General features: G+C 54.2%; 2 protein-coding genes across 4 annotated transcripts; one reads left to right on the forward strand and one right to left on the reverse strand.

Moving 5' to 3' along the window:
• Window positions 1–22: 22 nt before the first annotated feature.
• Window positions 23–1933, forward strand: SAPCD1 (suppressor APC domain containing 1). The gene is made up of 5 exons (XM_032141306.2): window positions 23–522; window positions 768–908; window positions 1418–1513; window positions 1620–1709; window positions 1795–1933. Exons 1-5 carry the CDS (start codon window positions 409–411, stop codon window positions 1885–1887), a joined length of 534 nt encoding a protein of 177 aa, XP_031997197.1. The 5' UTR covers window positions 23–408; the 3' UTR covers window positions 1888–1933.
• A 259-nt stretch (window positions 1934–2192) lies between these two features.
• VWA7 (von Willebrand factor A domain containing 7) lies at window positions 2193–14528 on the reverse strand. 3 transcript variants are annotated; one of them, XM_058432377.1, is made up of 16 exons: window positions 14121–14528; window positions 13468–13746; window positions 12833–12929; window positions 12010–12120; window positions 10437–10632; window positions 10149–10318; window positions 7290–7402; window positions 6946–7062; window positions 6292–6477; window positions 4920–5052; window positions 4660–4812; window positions 4459–4551; window positions 3796–4097; window positions 3578–3636; window positions 3216–3390; window positions 2193–3103 (listed from the first exon to the last, which is right to left on the reverse strand). In XM_058432377.1, exons 1-16 carry the CDS (start codon window positions 14352–14354, stop codon window positions 2930–2932), a joined length of 2592 nt encoding a protein of 863 aa, XP_058288360.1. In that variant the 5' UTR covers window positions 14355–14528; the 3' UTR covers window positions 2193–2929. The 3 variants fall into 3 exon arrangements, 2 of the variants coding, with proteins under 2 accessions (XP_058288360.1, XP_031997202.1); XM_032141311.2 differs by having other exon boundaries at window positions 3578–3717; XR_004245771.2 differs by lacking the exon at window positions 2193–3103 and having other exon boundaries at window positions 3360–3390; window positions 3578–3712.
• Between the last annotated feature and the right edge of the window lie 477 nt (window positions 14529–15005).

Raw genomic sequence — 15005 nt, forward strand, 5'->3', positions numbered from 1 at the left:
GAAATTTTGTTTCATATTAGGAATAAAGTTTATTTTGAAGAAAGATATTGTTTCTTTAGTCTCAAAACAAGAGACTAGGAAAGATCCGAAACACAGAGCAGGAGTTCACGGGGGAACCTACCCTGCCTCAGTAAAAATACAGTGTTGTTGCTGTAGGAAGACTCTCAGATTCTACCCAAGGATACTTCATGAGAACGAACCCCTTCAGAGAGGCCCTACAAAACAGAGGGAAGACAGAGGGGTCCAAGGGAGATGGTCTCCTTAAGTAGGAACACCCGAGCCTCAGACACAGCAGGAAGGGGCCTGAGAGGCTGACAGAGGCAGGATGGGTGCAAGGCAGGGGTGGAGGGGAGGGACCAGCGCGGGCTGCACCAGTGGGAGTGGCTCCACCCTTCCCACCTCAGAGCCATGGGGAGCCAGGGCTCTGGCGGGGTGCCCTTGGTGCAGGCTCCCTACACAGTCCTGCTGCTGCCGCTGGGGACAAGCCGCCAAGACCCAGGGGCCCAGAGCTTCTTCCTTTGGGTGAGTATCAGCCCAAAAAGAGGTCCCAGGGGAACTCTCTCCATAATCTGCCCTTTATATTTCCATTCAACTTGAGGGCCTACAGTGTTGCCGCCTGCCTCCCCTTGCCCTCCAGGTCCTCAGTGGCCAGTCTGGGTTCACACTCAGTGACCACACAGTGAACCCAACTAGGGGTGGAGAGAAAGGGCCACAACCCAGAGCCCTGCTGTGGCACGAGAGTCGGCCTCTGTGACTGCCTTTCCCAGCTGCGGAGGATGCAGGCTCTGGAGAGAGAACAGGATGCCCTGTGGCAGGGGCTGGAGCTGCTACAGCATGGCCAGGCCTGGTTTGAAGACCATCTGAGGGAGGCACAGCGACAGCAGCTCCATCTAGGGGCCCTTGGTGAGGTATGGGGGCTGCCCCTCTGTGTGAATGGAGGGAGGGCCAGGGAGGGAGGAACAGGGAATGTATAGACACAGCCTGAGACCACTCTGGAGAGGGGAGAGTTAATGGTCAGGGATCATGAGTTGGAGGCAGCATTGTAATGACAGGATGCCACCAAGTGTTAAGTTGGTGTTCATTGTTGGGGCTGGAGGAAGCTGGTCTGCATTCCATTCAGAGGGATTTGGATCACTCCATGGAGATGAGGGTGTGGCCTGGATTATTCCAATGGGGCAGGGATGGACAGGGAGGCTCCATGAAGAGTAGTGAAAGGGGGTATTGTGCTATTTGAGGGAGATGGAGGAACTGATGTGCTAAAGAGATAGAGGTGGAGAGTACTGGATTTTCCCACCTGCCTGGGAGGGTACTGGGATGAGGGGATCCAGATGAGAGGGATGGCCTGTGGTGACAGGAATAGAGTGGCAGATGGACCTCAGGTTTTCACCATGTTGTCAGCCTCCAACTCCTCCTCTAGAATTTTCTAACAGATTTACACTCAAAGCCTGGTCGCCCCCCGTTAGCCCAGATTCAAAAGGTGAACATCTGTTTGCAGAATCTGATTCATGAGAAGGTGAGTTTATTGTTTTCAGTTTAGACTTTTGAGAAGTTGGACTAGAGAGGGGAGTTGTTGGGGTCAGTGCTGGCTTAACAGAAAACACAGTGAATTTCCCCTCCAGTTCTCCCCAAGTCCACTGAACAAGGCTAGTTCCTGCACCACCCAGGATTCAAAGGAAAGACGAAGGGAGCAGAACTTGTGGCAGCAACAGGTAAACTTCAAGAGAGAGGGCGGGATCCCCACCCTACAGGGCTGGGAGGAGCCCAGAGGCGCCATCTGTTTCTCCTTTCCTCCAGGAGTTGTCAAGGCAGCAGAAAGTCACCCAGCCAAAGGAGGAGATGGCTCAGCGGGGCTGCACCAAGGGGCCAAGAGGCGCTACCCGTGTCTAAACCCTCCTCTCACTCCCCTAAGCCTGGTGAAAGAGTCAGAAGCCCCAGGCTCCTTTTTCTGTTTCTTAACTCAACAGCTAAAAAATGGCTCCAGGTAGTGAGTCAATGAAGTTCAGACATCTTGGTGTAAAGTTTCTCCTCTGCTCCTGAAAACTTCATCTTCTTGGTGTCTCATGTGCTCATTCTCCCCTATATGACATGCAAAAATGATCTTTCTTTGAAATCCCTCTGGGAAGAAGACATGGTTATTGAAACTGTCCTTCAGCCTTAAATACAAAAATAAAACCGAAGCTGCTCCAGAAAGCAACTTTCTCCAAAAATGTCTTTGGTTTGTTTCTCATAGGGTTAGGAAAAGTGCATTGTGGGAAAATCCATTGCCCTCTATCCCAGTCTTGCAGGGTGTTTTGTTTTGTTTTGTTTCTGAGATAGGGTCTCACTGTCGCTCAGGCTGTAGTGCAGTGGTGCGACCACAGCTCACTGCAGCCTCAACCTCCTGGGCTCAAGTGATCCTCCTGCCTCAGCCTCCCAGAGTGCTGGGATTACAGGCATGAGCCCCTGCACCCAGCCCCAGTCTCGAAGTTTTTAAGAAAGGAAAAGGATGTGCTAGAGAAAGAAAACCTTCATTGGCCGGGCACAGTGGCTCACACCTGTAATCCCAGCACTTTGGGAGGCAGAGGCAGGTGGATCACCTGAGATCAGGAGTTCGAGACCAGCCTGGCCAACATAGTGAAACCCTGTCTCTACTAAAAATATAAAAAATTAGCCGGGCGTGGTGGCAGGCACCTGTGATCCCAGCTACTTGGGAGGCTGACGCAGGAGAATCGCTTGAACCTGGGAGGCAGAAGTTGCAGTGAGCCGAGATCGCACCACTGCACTCCAGCCTGGGCAACGAGCAAAACTCCTGTCTCAAAAAAGAGAACCTTCATCCCAGCTAGGAGAGGTAAGGTCCTAAGACCTATGTGACAAATGTGTCCCAGGTCTTCTTACCAATGGGGCAGGTTGAAAATAGTGCTGGAGACCCATCCCTCTAGAGCCTGTTGTGTCACCAGGAGGCCAGACCTAGCAGAAGCAGCACCCCTCCAACTGTGCCCCACCAGGGGCTGCCCGCCAGCCCTGCCCCAGCCCTGCCTTGAGTCACCAATGTGAACGGGGAAAAGGCGGGGGTGGCCGTGGTGAGGATCGTGTCAGGTGAGCCGGTAGGGGTGGCGTGCTGGTCCTGCGGGGAAGAGGAAGAGAATGACAGGGTGTGCTAGAGCTGTACTCAAATTAAACCTACACCACCCTCCCCCGCCTTGCCTACCCTGTGATGGAAAGTAGCCGTTCCTCACCTGCGGGGCTGGGGCCAATACCAGGAGCCGGAGGAAAGCATGAGTCGGGGGTACTGGGTTGGCTTCTCGTCCCGCTGCAGTCACAGTCACCATCACCACGGAATCCGGGGCCGCTGAATCTGGGACCTCCAGCCACAGGCGGCCCCAGGCCGACTCATTCAGTTCCAGGTGAGCCCTGGAGAGAGGATATAGGCGTCGCTAAAGCCCCAGGCTGCCCAGAGCCTAGAGTCGGGAAGCCTGCATGGGCAGGAGAGGGGAGGGGAGGATTCTGAGGGCCAATCGGAAGGGGCCAGGGGCAGGGCTTGGGATAAGCATAGGCCGGGCAAAATGCCAGAGGGAGCTGGAGGGTTCAGGGGCCTCACCTGGAGAGGTTGGAGGTGAGGGAGAAGCTGGGGTTGACGGAAGTCCTAAGGTCAAGATCCTGAGGGCCCGAGAAGCTGGCGATGCGGAGACTGAGCGGGACTTTGCTGCCCGGGGCCAGGAAACCCGAGGGGCCACTAAGCTGCAGAGAAGGGTTCGTCGGGGAAGGGGCCGCTCCAACTCTCTCCAGCCCCAGCCACACTTTCCCCTAGCGTCTCACCTCCAGAAGGACAGGGACTACAGTGCTAGGCTGAGGGGCAGCCCTGTGCAGGCGCCGCCCCGCTGCGTCCTGGCCAATCAGCTCCAGGGAGAAGGGTCTAGGGGTGGACAGCAGCGTGGGCGGCAGCAAGGCTGCGAGGAGACCTCGCTCCAGAGGTCCCACGGGCTCCAAGGGCACCTGGCCTAGTTCGGCACCCTCTGGGACCCCTCGAAGGATGACGTGGGAGAAATGCGGCTGAGGATCCCCAGGATTGGCTCTGGAACCCAATCCTGTCACTTCTACCAGCAGCTGAGTCTGGAGACCTGGGACAGGGGCGAGGAGGGGAGAACATTGTGAGATTCAGAGACACAGGGAGAAAAGAATTAATGGCCTTCAAAATAGGGGTTCCCTCTGGGGAGTACGGATGGGAAAATAGGTTACCTTCGAGGGGTATTGATGGGGAGCATCAGGAGGGAGTTCTGGGGTGCTGGAAATGTTCTATATCCTGAACTGGGTGTATTATATGAAATCCATCAAACTGTACACTTTAGTGCACATTATGTAAATTATAACTCAATATAAAAGTTATGCATATGCATAGATGTATGTATACATATATACATTATATATATATATATTAAAAACTGGGGGTTAGGTGGGTGGGGGCTCAGGGAATAGATGTACCTGCAACTGGCTGAGTTAGGGGGTAGAGGCCAGGGTGGGGTCCATCCTCCACGGGGATCCCAAAGTGGAAGAGGAAGTCCAGGGAGGTCTGGGCTGGGAAAGGGCAAAGGCAGTCAGAGCCCTTCCTGAAAGGAATGTGACTGGTGTTCTCTGAGGCCTGCAGTCTCTCCTTCCCCTTCCCAGGAACATCTCCCTCCTTACCTTGCACTCTCACCCCGGGGGTGTCCTCAGCTGTGACCTGGATCTCCCAGGTTCCTGTCTGTGGAGGGTCATCCATGGTCACCATCCAGAACTGCCCAAAGCGGCGAGTGTGACCTAGAGGACCCACACCTTCCTCCTGGCCCTGGGAGACCCCTGGGGTCAGGGAAGAGATTGTCACATGAAGCACTTGCTCTCCTTGAGTACATCCCCTCGATTGTCTATTCCCCAGTCCCCATTCTTCCCTCTGCCTTCAGAAGTACCTGCAGGGTTCTTGATCCAGAAGCTGCTTATGTCTCCGTGGATCCGGACTGTGATCTTCCAGAGCAGCCCATCCACACTGAACACAAGTGGCTGCCCAGGCACCACAACAGGAGGGTCCAGGGGAAGAGTCACCTTGAGGGATTGGCAGGACCAGAAAATGGGGGAGAAGATGAGGTATGGGATGAGGAACAAAGAAGAAAGGGGAGATAGAAACCACGTCATTGGGCCGGGCATGGTTGGTCACGCCTGTAATCCCAGCACTTTGGGAGGCTGAGGTGGGTGGATCACAAGGTCAAGAGTTTGAGACCAGCCTGGCCAACATAGTGAAACTACATCTCTACTAAAAAAAAAAAATACAAAAAATTAGCCAGGCGTGGTGGTGGGCTCCTGTAATCCCAGCTACTTGGGAGGCTGGAGCAGGAGAATCGCTTGAACCCAGTAGGCAGAGGTTGCAGTGAGCCAAGATCATGCCATTGCACTCCAGCCTGGGCGACAGTGCAAGACTCTATCTCAAAAAAGAAAAAAAGAAAAAAGAAAGAAACCACGTCACACAGGGAGAAAGGGATACCAGTGAGAGAGGGGCACAGGGCCAGGGATGAAGTTATTATGGTCAGAGACAAAGTTGGAGGCAAGGGATTCAGGATGAGACAATCACATCTTGTGCCCCATTAAAAGATGATAGGCCAGGCATGGTGGCTCATGTCTATAATCCCAGCACCTGGGAGACCAAGGCAGGAGGATCACTTGAGGCCAGGGGTTCAAGAACAGCCTAGTCAATATAGCGAGACTGTCTCCGCAAAATACAAGCCACCTCCCCAAAGAGATGGTAGGACTTCCTGTGGTAACCCTGAAGGCAGAATACTGGAAGCCAAGTGGGGAGGGGTTTACTGATATAAAAGGACAACGCAGGCCAGGCGCAGTGGCTCGAGCCTATAATCCCAGCACTGCGGGAGGCCAAGATGGACAGATCACTTGAGGTCAGGAGTTCGAGACCAGCCTGGCCAAAAAAATGGTGAAACCCCGGCTCTACTAAAAAATACAAAAATTAGCCGGGCCTGGTGGTGGGCGCCTGTAACTCTAGCTACTCGGGAGGCTGAGGAAGGAGAATCCCTTGAACCCAGGAGGTGGAGGTTGCAGTGAGCCGAGATCGTGCCACTGCACTCCAACCTGGGTGACCGTGAGACTCCATCTCAAAAAAAAAAAAGAAGTGGCTAGCCATGAATCTCAGAGGGAGAGAAACTTCCTTTCCTGCCCCGTGACTGGAAGAACACCACAGCAGTGAGAGTGATTCCCCTTTCTCCTATAAGAAGAGAGGTGCGGCCTGACCACCCTTCAGTTCCTAAGTGAGGGCCCTGGCCCCCACTTACTCACCAGGGCAGCCATGCTCTCCCCAACAATGGCTGCCACGTCTCGAATGTGCTGGTCTTTGGTGAAGATCACCTCTCCTCCTGAGGCCAGGGCCACTGCTTTGTATGGCTCAAAACGCAGAGGGGACAAGATCTCACGCCGAGCTCGGCCCTGAACCCTTGATGTATCTTCAGTCACCAGGAATGTTACCTGTGGCCAGAAGAGAGCTCAGTGATTGGGGTGTCCAAGTGCCATCCACTATTATGAATGAGAATCCCTGTGCTCAAGCCTTCTCCAGAGCTGATGGTTCGTCATAAGGTCTCTGCCTGCCTTCTGGCTGCTGGGGTGGGGAATCCCAATGACAGAACCCCCTGCCTTCAGTTAGTAGTTGGCCACCCCCTTGTAAATGTCACAGTGGATTTTTGGCGACCAGATCCCCAGTTCTTCACATTGTTTATTGGGCAGATTCAAATAAAAATTCAGCATTATTAAGGGTAGGGCCTCCTACGTGTATCATTAAAGGTATCAGGAAATGTTCCGTTCATTGTCTGCTTCTCCCACCATATACCAAGGCTTGTTGGGCCACCATAGTGTGGCGCAACCCTAGTTACGAGATTGTCCCAGGGCCTCTCACATCCCTGGGAGGCTAACACTGGATCTCTCACCAGCTCTGCTCACCCGGCAGCGCCGCTCCTGAGTCAGGGATTCCACCTGGTTGGTGAGAAAGGCATCCTTGGGGGAGGCATCCGTGAAGACAAAGATATCTGAGAGTGGAGGTGTGTGCAGCAGGGCCAGCTGGCAGGGAAGGCAACGCCCAGTGTTAACAATGGCAGCAGGAGGGGAATGGGTAGAGCCAAGGAGGATGAAGCAGAAGGGAATATGGCCCGGGAACCCTGGAGTGAAGCTAGTGGATCTAGGTTCTGAAGGTGGCAGGGAGCCCCAGGAAGGATCTAGCTCCCCCTGGTGGTGGGGCCAGGAAACGGCGGGGGGGGATAAAGAAGGGAAGAAGGGAGGGGCCAGACCTGCAGGGCTGACAGGCACATCTCAGGCTCGTCTCCACCCCCCAAGGCATGGATCTCATTAAGCTGTTGCCAGAAGCTGTCAGGGTCACTGGTTGTAAAGACAGGGCCGAACCCTGGGAAGAGGAAAGGAGGTTAAGATAAGTGAGGAAAGAGCTCCCTTCATTCTTACCCAGAGCCACCTCCCCAGTTGAGGGGCCCAGTGTGCTTCTAGAGTGGACAAGTATTGAAATAACAATACTCCATTATAAGACTCATACTTGGCCGGGTGTGGTGGCTCACACCTGTAATCCCAGCACTTTGGGAGGCCAAGGCGGGTGGATCACGAGGTCAAGAGATCAAAACCATCCTGGCCAACATGGTGAAACCCCATCTCTACTAAAAAATACAAAAATTAGCTGGGCGTAGTGGTGCGTGCCTGTAGTCCCAGCTACTGGGGGCGCTGAGGCAGGAGAATCACTTGAACGCGGGAAGCGGAGGTTGCAGTGAGCCGAGATCGTGCCACTGCACTCCAGTCTGGCGACAGACTCCGACTCAAAAAAAAAAAAAAAGTCATACTTGTCAGGACAGGGCAGGGCAAACCTAGGTGTCCCTGGTGGGAAGGTGGCCTTCACTCCCTTAAAAAAGTGGTGGCATTTCCTGTAGGCCTTTATTGGGTACATGTGCATATATTTTAAAAAATATATGGTCACGCCTATAATCCCAGCACTTTGAGAGGCTGAAGTGGGAGGATCACTTGAGCCCAGGAGCTCGAGATCAGCCTGGGTAACATAGTGAGATCCGATCTCTACCAAAAAATACAAAAATTAGCCGGATATGGTGGTGCTCGTCTGTAGTCCCAGCTACTCAGGAAGCTGAGGCAGGAGGATTGCTTGAATCGAGGCTGCAGTGAGCCATGATTGTACCATTGCACTCTAACCTGGGTGACAGTGAGACTCTCTCTCTCTCAAAAAAAAAAAAAATGAAAAAAAAAAGACACTGGGTTTCCTCATAAGAAAAGAGACAGAATAGCACTTACCTCAGAGGCTTATTGGGAGGACTAAATGTGTTGATTTTGCAAATCTTAAGATAGTGCTTTGACACATAAGTGCTAAGTTCTTAGTTATACCTTTATTTATATCTTCATCAAAGATAATAAGTCTCTATTAAATGCCAGCCACTGTAGGATGTATGCAGACAAATAAGACTCAAATTTAGGCAACTCTCAGTCCAGTAGGCATTTTATTTGATCATCATTTCAACTCTGGGAGTTAGGCAGGATGAGGGATGTGTCAGGCCTCTAGCCCAAGCTAAGCCATCATATCCCCCGTGACTGGCACTTATACATCCAGACAGCCTGAAGCAACTGAAGATCCACAAAAGAAGTGAAAATAGCCTTAACTGATGACATTCCACCATTGTGATTTGTTCCTGCCTCACCCTAAGTGATACGATAACTGATACTCATTTTATGGATGGTGAAATCGAGGGAAAGAAAGTTTACATGACCAGCCTAAAGACACACAGTCAGACTCAAGCCAGAGAGTCTAACTTCTAATCAATGGAAAAGGAATACAATGTAGCTAGCTATCTCAGATGCTTCCCAGAAGCCTGGCCCCGCCAACCCCATCTTCATCCCAATCTCTGTCTATAGGAAATGGAGAGAATTGAAAATGGCAGCCGGGCACAGTGGCTCACGCCAGTAATCCCAGCACTTTGGGAGGCCGAGGCAGGCGGATCATGAGGTCAGGAGATTGAGACCATCCTGGTTAACACGGTGAAACTCCATCTCTACTAAAAATATAAAAATTAGCCGGGCATGGTGGCGGGTGCCTGTAGTCCCAGCTACTCAGGAGGCTGAGAGAGGAGAATGGCGTGAACCCATGAGGCGGAGCTGGTAGTGAGCCGAGATCATGCCACTGCACTCCAGCCTGGGCAACAGAGCAAGACTCCGTCTCAAAAAAAGAAAAAAAAAAAAAAAAAAGAAAATGGCTTATTAGCATGAAAGCCTAAGAAAGCAGAGGCCACGTGCCAAAGCATGAATCATGCATTAAACTCATGGAAAGTGCTGCCATTTTAGAAACAGTGGGGGGCAAGTCTGCTAGTTATCTTTTTTTTTTTTTTTTTTTAGAGACAGGGTCTCACTGCATCACCCAGGCCGCCCTAGAGTGCAGTAGTGCCATCACAGCTCACTGCAACCTCAATCTCCTGGGCTCAAGTGATCCTCCTGCCTCAACTTCCCAAGTAGCTGGGACTATAGGCATGCGCCACCACACCCACACATAATTTTTATTAATTTTTTTGTAGATTCCTGAATCTCTCTGTGTTGCCCAGGTTGGTCTTGAAATCCTGGGCTCAAACGATCCTCCCACCTCTGCCTCCCAAAGTGCTGGGATTACAGGTGTGAGCCACCCCACCCAGGTTTCTGCTAATTTTCTGTATGCACACAGTAGAGGCTCACTCAGGACTACAGGAAGTGCCACCGCGAGCCCACTTCCTCACCACGGGCCTTTATCCCTTACCTTTTTTTTGTTTCTTTTTTTTGAGACAGAGTTTTTTGCTCTTGTTGCCCAGGCTGGAGTGCAGTGGCACGATCTCAGCTCACCACAACCTCTGCCTCCTGGGTTCAAGCGATTCTCCTGCCTCAGCCTCCCGAGTAGCTGGGATTACAGGTGCCCGCCACCACGCCTGGCTAATTTTGTATTTTTAGTAGAGACGGGGTTTCTCCATGTTAGTCAGGCTGGTCTCAAACTCCCGACCTCAGGTGATCCACCTGCCTCAGCCTCCCAAAGTGCTGGGATTACAGGTGTGAGCCACCGCGCCCGGTCTATCCCTTACCTTGAATTTTCCTCTCCTCTACTGTTCTAGCCAGACCACACTTACCTGGGTCATGAAAAGGCACCAGGACATAGTGGACAGGCTCCATGGGGCTGTCTCTCCGCTGCTCCACAATGTGGCGAGCCTGGATTTTGGCAGCGTTGATCTCCTCACCCATGCTGCCCGTGGTGTCCAGGACAAAGCTCAGGCTGGAGGCTGGGGTGATGTCCAGCAGCCTGGGGAGCAAGCCAGAGACACAGTGAAGGGCCTGCATGTTTGTCCCCAGCGCCTGGTTTCTCCCTTCCTGCAGGAGTGCCTCCTCATGAAGGGGTCCATCCCCAGGAGGCCACTCACCTGGAGAAATCCCTGTCTCCCAGGCGGCTTCGCAGAAGGCCGAAGGCCTGGATGGAGGCTAGAAGGGCCAGTTTTGCAGCCTGGAGGTGCAGCATGTGGTGAGGGGAGAAGCCTGGGGATGTGCTGTCCTTGTTGATGCCTCCCCTCGGTGGCTGGGAGCTGCTCCGGTCAAAATGGCCCCCGTGGCTACATTTCCCTGGGTTGGGGAAAGGGATCTGGAGAGTGGAGGTCAAAAACCCACTGCCTCCTAAGAAAATGAGGCCCTTTCAGGCCTGGCCTGACCCTCTCACCCCTCAGCAAGTGTTCAGCAAGAAATGATGATGGGGGTGGGCGCGGTGGCTCATGCCTGGAATCCCAGCACTTTGGGAGGCCGAGGCGGGCAGATCATCTGATATCAGGAGCTGGAGACCAGCCTGGCCAACATGGTGAAACTCTGTCTCTACTAAAACTATAAAAATTAGCCAGGTGTGGTGGCTCATGCTTGTAATCCCAGCTACTTAGGAGGCTGAGGAAGGAAAATAGCTTGATCCCAAGAGGCGGAGGTTGCAGTGAACTGAGATCACACCACTGCACTCCAGCCTGGGCGGCAGAGTGAGACTCAGTCTCAAAAAATAAATAAATAAATAAATGATGGCTGGGCACGGTGGCTCACACCAGTAATCCCAGCATTTTGGGAGGCTGAGGCAGGTGGATCACCTGAAGTCAGGAGTTTGAGACCAGCCTGGCCAACATGATGAAACCCCGTCTCTACTAAAAATACAAAATTAGCCGGGCGTGGTGGCGCATGCCTGTAATCCCAGCTACTCGGGAGGCTGAGGCAGGAGAATCACTTGAACCTGGGAGGCGGAGGTTGCAATGAGCCGAGATCGTGCCACTGCACTCCAGCCTGGGCAAAAAGAACAAAACTCCATCTCAAACAAAAAAAAAAAAAAAAAAAGGATGATGCTTTGTGGAGGGGAATTCTGGAGTATATCTTAGGGTGTGGTGGTCAATCACCACAGCACATGATGGATCCCCTGATCCCTCCAGCCAGTCCCCCAAAGCTGCCTATGACAAGGGAGAAATCCTATCAGCGGAGGAAGAAGTTGCTCCCCTACCTCCACCCCACCACAGCCTCCTCGAGAGACTTTCCTCCACCCACCCTGTTTGCAGCATCCTCTCCTCCTAGGAGGAGACGCCACAGCAAAAGCATACAGGCCTGGCCGGGCGCGGTGGCTCACGCTTGTAATCCCAGCACTTTTGGAGGCCGAGGTGGGCGGATCACGAGGTCAGGAGATCGAGACCACGGTGAAACCCCGTCTCTACTAAAAATACAAAAAAATTAGCCGGGCGTGGTGGCGAGCGCCTGTAGTCCCAGCTACTCAGAGAGGCTGAGGCAGGAGAATGGCGTGAACCCGGGAGGCGGAGCTTGCAGTGAGCCGAGATTGCGCCACTGCACTCCAGCCTGGGCGACAGAGCGAGACTCCATCTCAAAAAAAAAAAAAAAAAAAAAAGCATACAGGCCTACAGGACAGAGATCCTGTAAGGGAGTGACTTTCTCCCCTTACTTCTGGGGAACTTTCTTGTCTGGTACCTGGAGGTTTTGGGGGATGAGTTCCAAAGTAGCCAGAGGTGAGGAGTGTGAAGCCCAACCAATTCCCGGGGCAGCTCAACTCCTCGCAATCGGAGCAGGTAGGATCGGCCACTGGGAAGAGAGGGCAGGGCTAAAACCCAAGATTCGGCCACCCCCAGCCTTTATCCCCACCCACCCAAACCTCTTCAGCTTTTCCTCCCAGCTGGAATGAGGCAAACGCCCAGAAGTTCCCTAGCAAGGCTTTCTGAACTAAAACCTAGGATCATGGGCCCGCAGTGAGCCTGAATATTTGAAACTGGGGCTGCGCTAGAAAACACAGCACAGGCTGGGTGCGGTGGCTCACGACTGTAATCCCAGCACTTTAGGAGGCTAAGGCGGGCAAACCAGCCTGCGCCACATAGTGGGACCTCATCTCTAAAAAATAAATACATAAATAAAAATAATAAGAAAAAAACAAACAAACACAGTACGTGTAGGGACTAATCCTATGGGGATTATGCCCTCTGTGAGTTGTGGACAGGAGGCAGCTTCCAGGTGAGAGGGTGAGGGGGCTGTGAGAGAAGGCCCCGTGTGAGTCAGTGCGGGGAGGAAGCCACACTTAAGACGGGACTGAGGTCTGGAGACCTGGTCCTAGCTATGTTTCCCTGTGTGACCTTGGGGAAGCTGCTTAACCGAGCCGGGCGTTGCTTGGACTGGGGGACCTCAGTCCTTGTGGAGATTAAGTAACATCATACCCTCTGGGACTTCAGAATGTGACACAGTGGCTGGGTGGACTGAGGTGGCCCTGTGGACTCCTGCCTCACCACCAGGGTCACAGCCATACCTTGTGCCAGGTTCTGGAGCTCCTGCCTTGGCCAGAGGAGGTGAGGGTGTGGCTGCTGCTCACCCAGCTCCACCCAGTTGCTATGACTGTAGAAATCCTGGTCCAGAGGACAGGAGAAGGGGAACGAGGCACTAGTCTGGCCTTTCTCACCATCTCCAGCATTAATATGCCACTCCTTTGAGTTCCCCCCACCGTGAAAGTCCCCTCCCACCCCCCCTGCTCCCACCAGACACCCCAAGTCCCCTCCACTGCCCTCTCTCCATTGCTCAGAGCAGAGCTTTGCCCAGGTGGAAACTGTCCCAGCACTCTTCCCAGCTCAGAGTCTAACCCAAGGCCTCTCTCGGCCTGCAGAGTCCTGCAGCGTGTGCTGCTCCCTCAGCTCTCTGACCTCGCAGACTTCCTCTCTCACTCTCACTTCTCTCCAGCCACAGCGCCCTCCTTGCTGTTCCTACAGGAAGTACTGCCAGCTTGGAGGTGGGGAACTGGGACACAGCCTCGGGGCACCGAGTACCACTGCCCACCCCTTCCAGAATGGAGGAGGCATGATCAAGAAGGCACCATAGGACGCGCTCCATCCCGGACAGGCAGACTGGAAGTGTAGACCCCTCTGACCATCAACCCAACCCTGTTCTCACCTGCAGGGCATGAAGTGCAGCCCCGAGGCGCTGGCGAGCCAGGGTGTGGTCAAGGGCTCTGGCTGCCACCACGGTCTCCCGCAGAGCCGCTACCAGTTGCGTGCGTCCCTGACCCAGTCGCTCAGCATCAAAGTGCAGGTCGGGGTCATTCCTGGAAGTCGGCAGGAAGTCCTGGGCTGCATTGGCACGAGACACCTCACCTAAGGCTGCTCGGAACCGCCGAGAAGAACCAGGTCCAAAGTAGGCGGCAAAGAGGTCATCAGCAAGGAGTGTTCGACCCTGGGGAGAATAGCGGGGGATGCGGCTCCAGGGAGGCCCCTTGGATTGACTGTTGCCCACCTTATCTCAGCAACTGACACTCAAGGCTGGGTATGAGGGTCCTGAGCCCCACAAAGGAGGGACAGTCCCACCTTATCTCAGCAACTGACACTCAAGGCTGGGTATGAGGGTCCTGAGCCCCACAAAGGAGGGACAGTCCCAGACCTTTCTAAGGAGGGGAACTCCTAATTTCAGGACCAAGACTACTGGGTATTGTTGCTGCAGGGGTGGGGCCATGGGTCTCTCTTCTCTTGGCAACCAGAGCCCTCAAGGAGTAGAGGCCCCATGGAATTGGAGACTCTGGCAGGGGTATGACAGGACCCTGGGATGCTCACCAGGAAGTCTTCAAGACGAAGAGGGGGGCGGCCTGGGGGTGGCCGCTCCAGGAAGAGCTGAAGGGTGACGTTGAGCGCTGCCTCCTCAGTCAGGTCTTGGTGGGTGATGGAGCCAGGGGCAGCCAGCAGGCTCCAGATGTTGGGGAAGAAGGCAGACGTGGAGGGCAGCAGCAGCTGCAGCAGAAGCAACGCTGAGGGGCCCGGGTGGGATTGGGGCACCTCCGTGGGGAGCATGGCTGAGACATGGACCTGGGAGACAGAAGGCTCTCAAGGGAGGAGGAAGCAGCCGCGATTCCAGGGCAGGCCGGCTCTGCGCGTCTCCATGGGCACCTGCTTTACCTCAAAAGTCGCGTCTGCTCCAGCCTGGCTTCCCCACCCTCTCCCTGTCACCCAGACAACCTGAGGGCCTCATCGGACCATTAGGGACATACACACCTGCCAGGAGAGGGGTCCAAGATTCCTCCCCCAGGCCCCCCTCCCCAGTCCCTGGCTGAGTCCCCAGCCCTGCCACAGAAACACTCCCCATGCACAGGAAGCCTGACTCCTCTCAGGCCCTCCCCTACCTGGTTGCTGGGTCTCCTGGGCAGGGCTGGCCCGGGCTCGACGTCACAGGGCACTTAGGTCAGAGTTATAATTAACCGAGGCTCAGCAGAGGGGGAGGGAAGCCCCGACAGGGTGGGGGAGGACAGGCAACCCCTGGCCCCTTTGCTCATGCCTGCCCAAGGCCACAGGCAGCAGCCCACGCCAGGGCGGGCCTCCCTTGGCTGCAGTGTGGAGGTGAATGAGAGCTGGGGAGGAGGAAGGGAGTGAGCAGCGTGACTCAGGCCTGGCACAGTGCCAGGGACAGATAGACGCACTCCTCTGCCCTCCAGAACCAGGGCCTCA

Source organism: Hylobates moloch, unplaced genomic scaffold (assembly GCF_009828535.3).
Source record: "Hylobates moloch isolate HMO894 unplaced genomic scaffold, HMol_V3 SCAFFOLD_20, whole genome shotgun sequence".
Classification (NCBI taxonomy): domain Eukaryota; kingdom Metazoa; phylum Chordata; class Mammalia; order Primates; family Hylobatidae; genus Hylobates; species Hylobates moloch.

What these genes read in the sequence shown, in the direction of transcription:
- SAPCD1 (XM_032141306.2), top strand. Translation starts at nt 409, where the DNA reads ATGGGGAGCCAGGGCTCTGGCGGGGTGCCCTTGGTGCAGGCTCCCTAC. An exon ending in CCCAGAGCTTCTTCCTTTGG is followed by an intron (nt 523 to 767) that starts GTGAGTATCAGC and finishes TGCCTTTCCCAG; the next exon opens with CTGCGGAGGATGCAGGCTCT. An exon ending in ATCTAGGGGCCCTTGGTGAG is followed by an intron (nt 909 to 1,417) that starts GTATGGGGGCTG and finishes CTCCTCCTCTAG; the next exon opens with AATTTTCTAACAGATTTACA.
- VWA7 (XM_032141311.2), bottom strand. Translation starts at nt 14,354, where the DNA reads ATGCTCCCCACGGAGGTGCCCCAATCCCACCCGGGCCCCTCAGCGTTG. An exon ending in GCTCCAGAACCTGGCACAAG is followed by an intron (nt 12,121 to 12,832) that starts GTATGGCTGTGA and finishes CTCTCTTCCCAG; the next exon opens with TGGCCGATCCTACCTGCTCC. An exon ending in CCCCGGGGTGAGAGTGCAAG is followed by an intron (nt 4,552 to 4,659) that starts GTAAGGAGGGAG and finishes GCCCTTTCCCAG; the next exon opens with CCCAGACCTCCCTGGACTTC.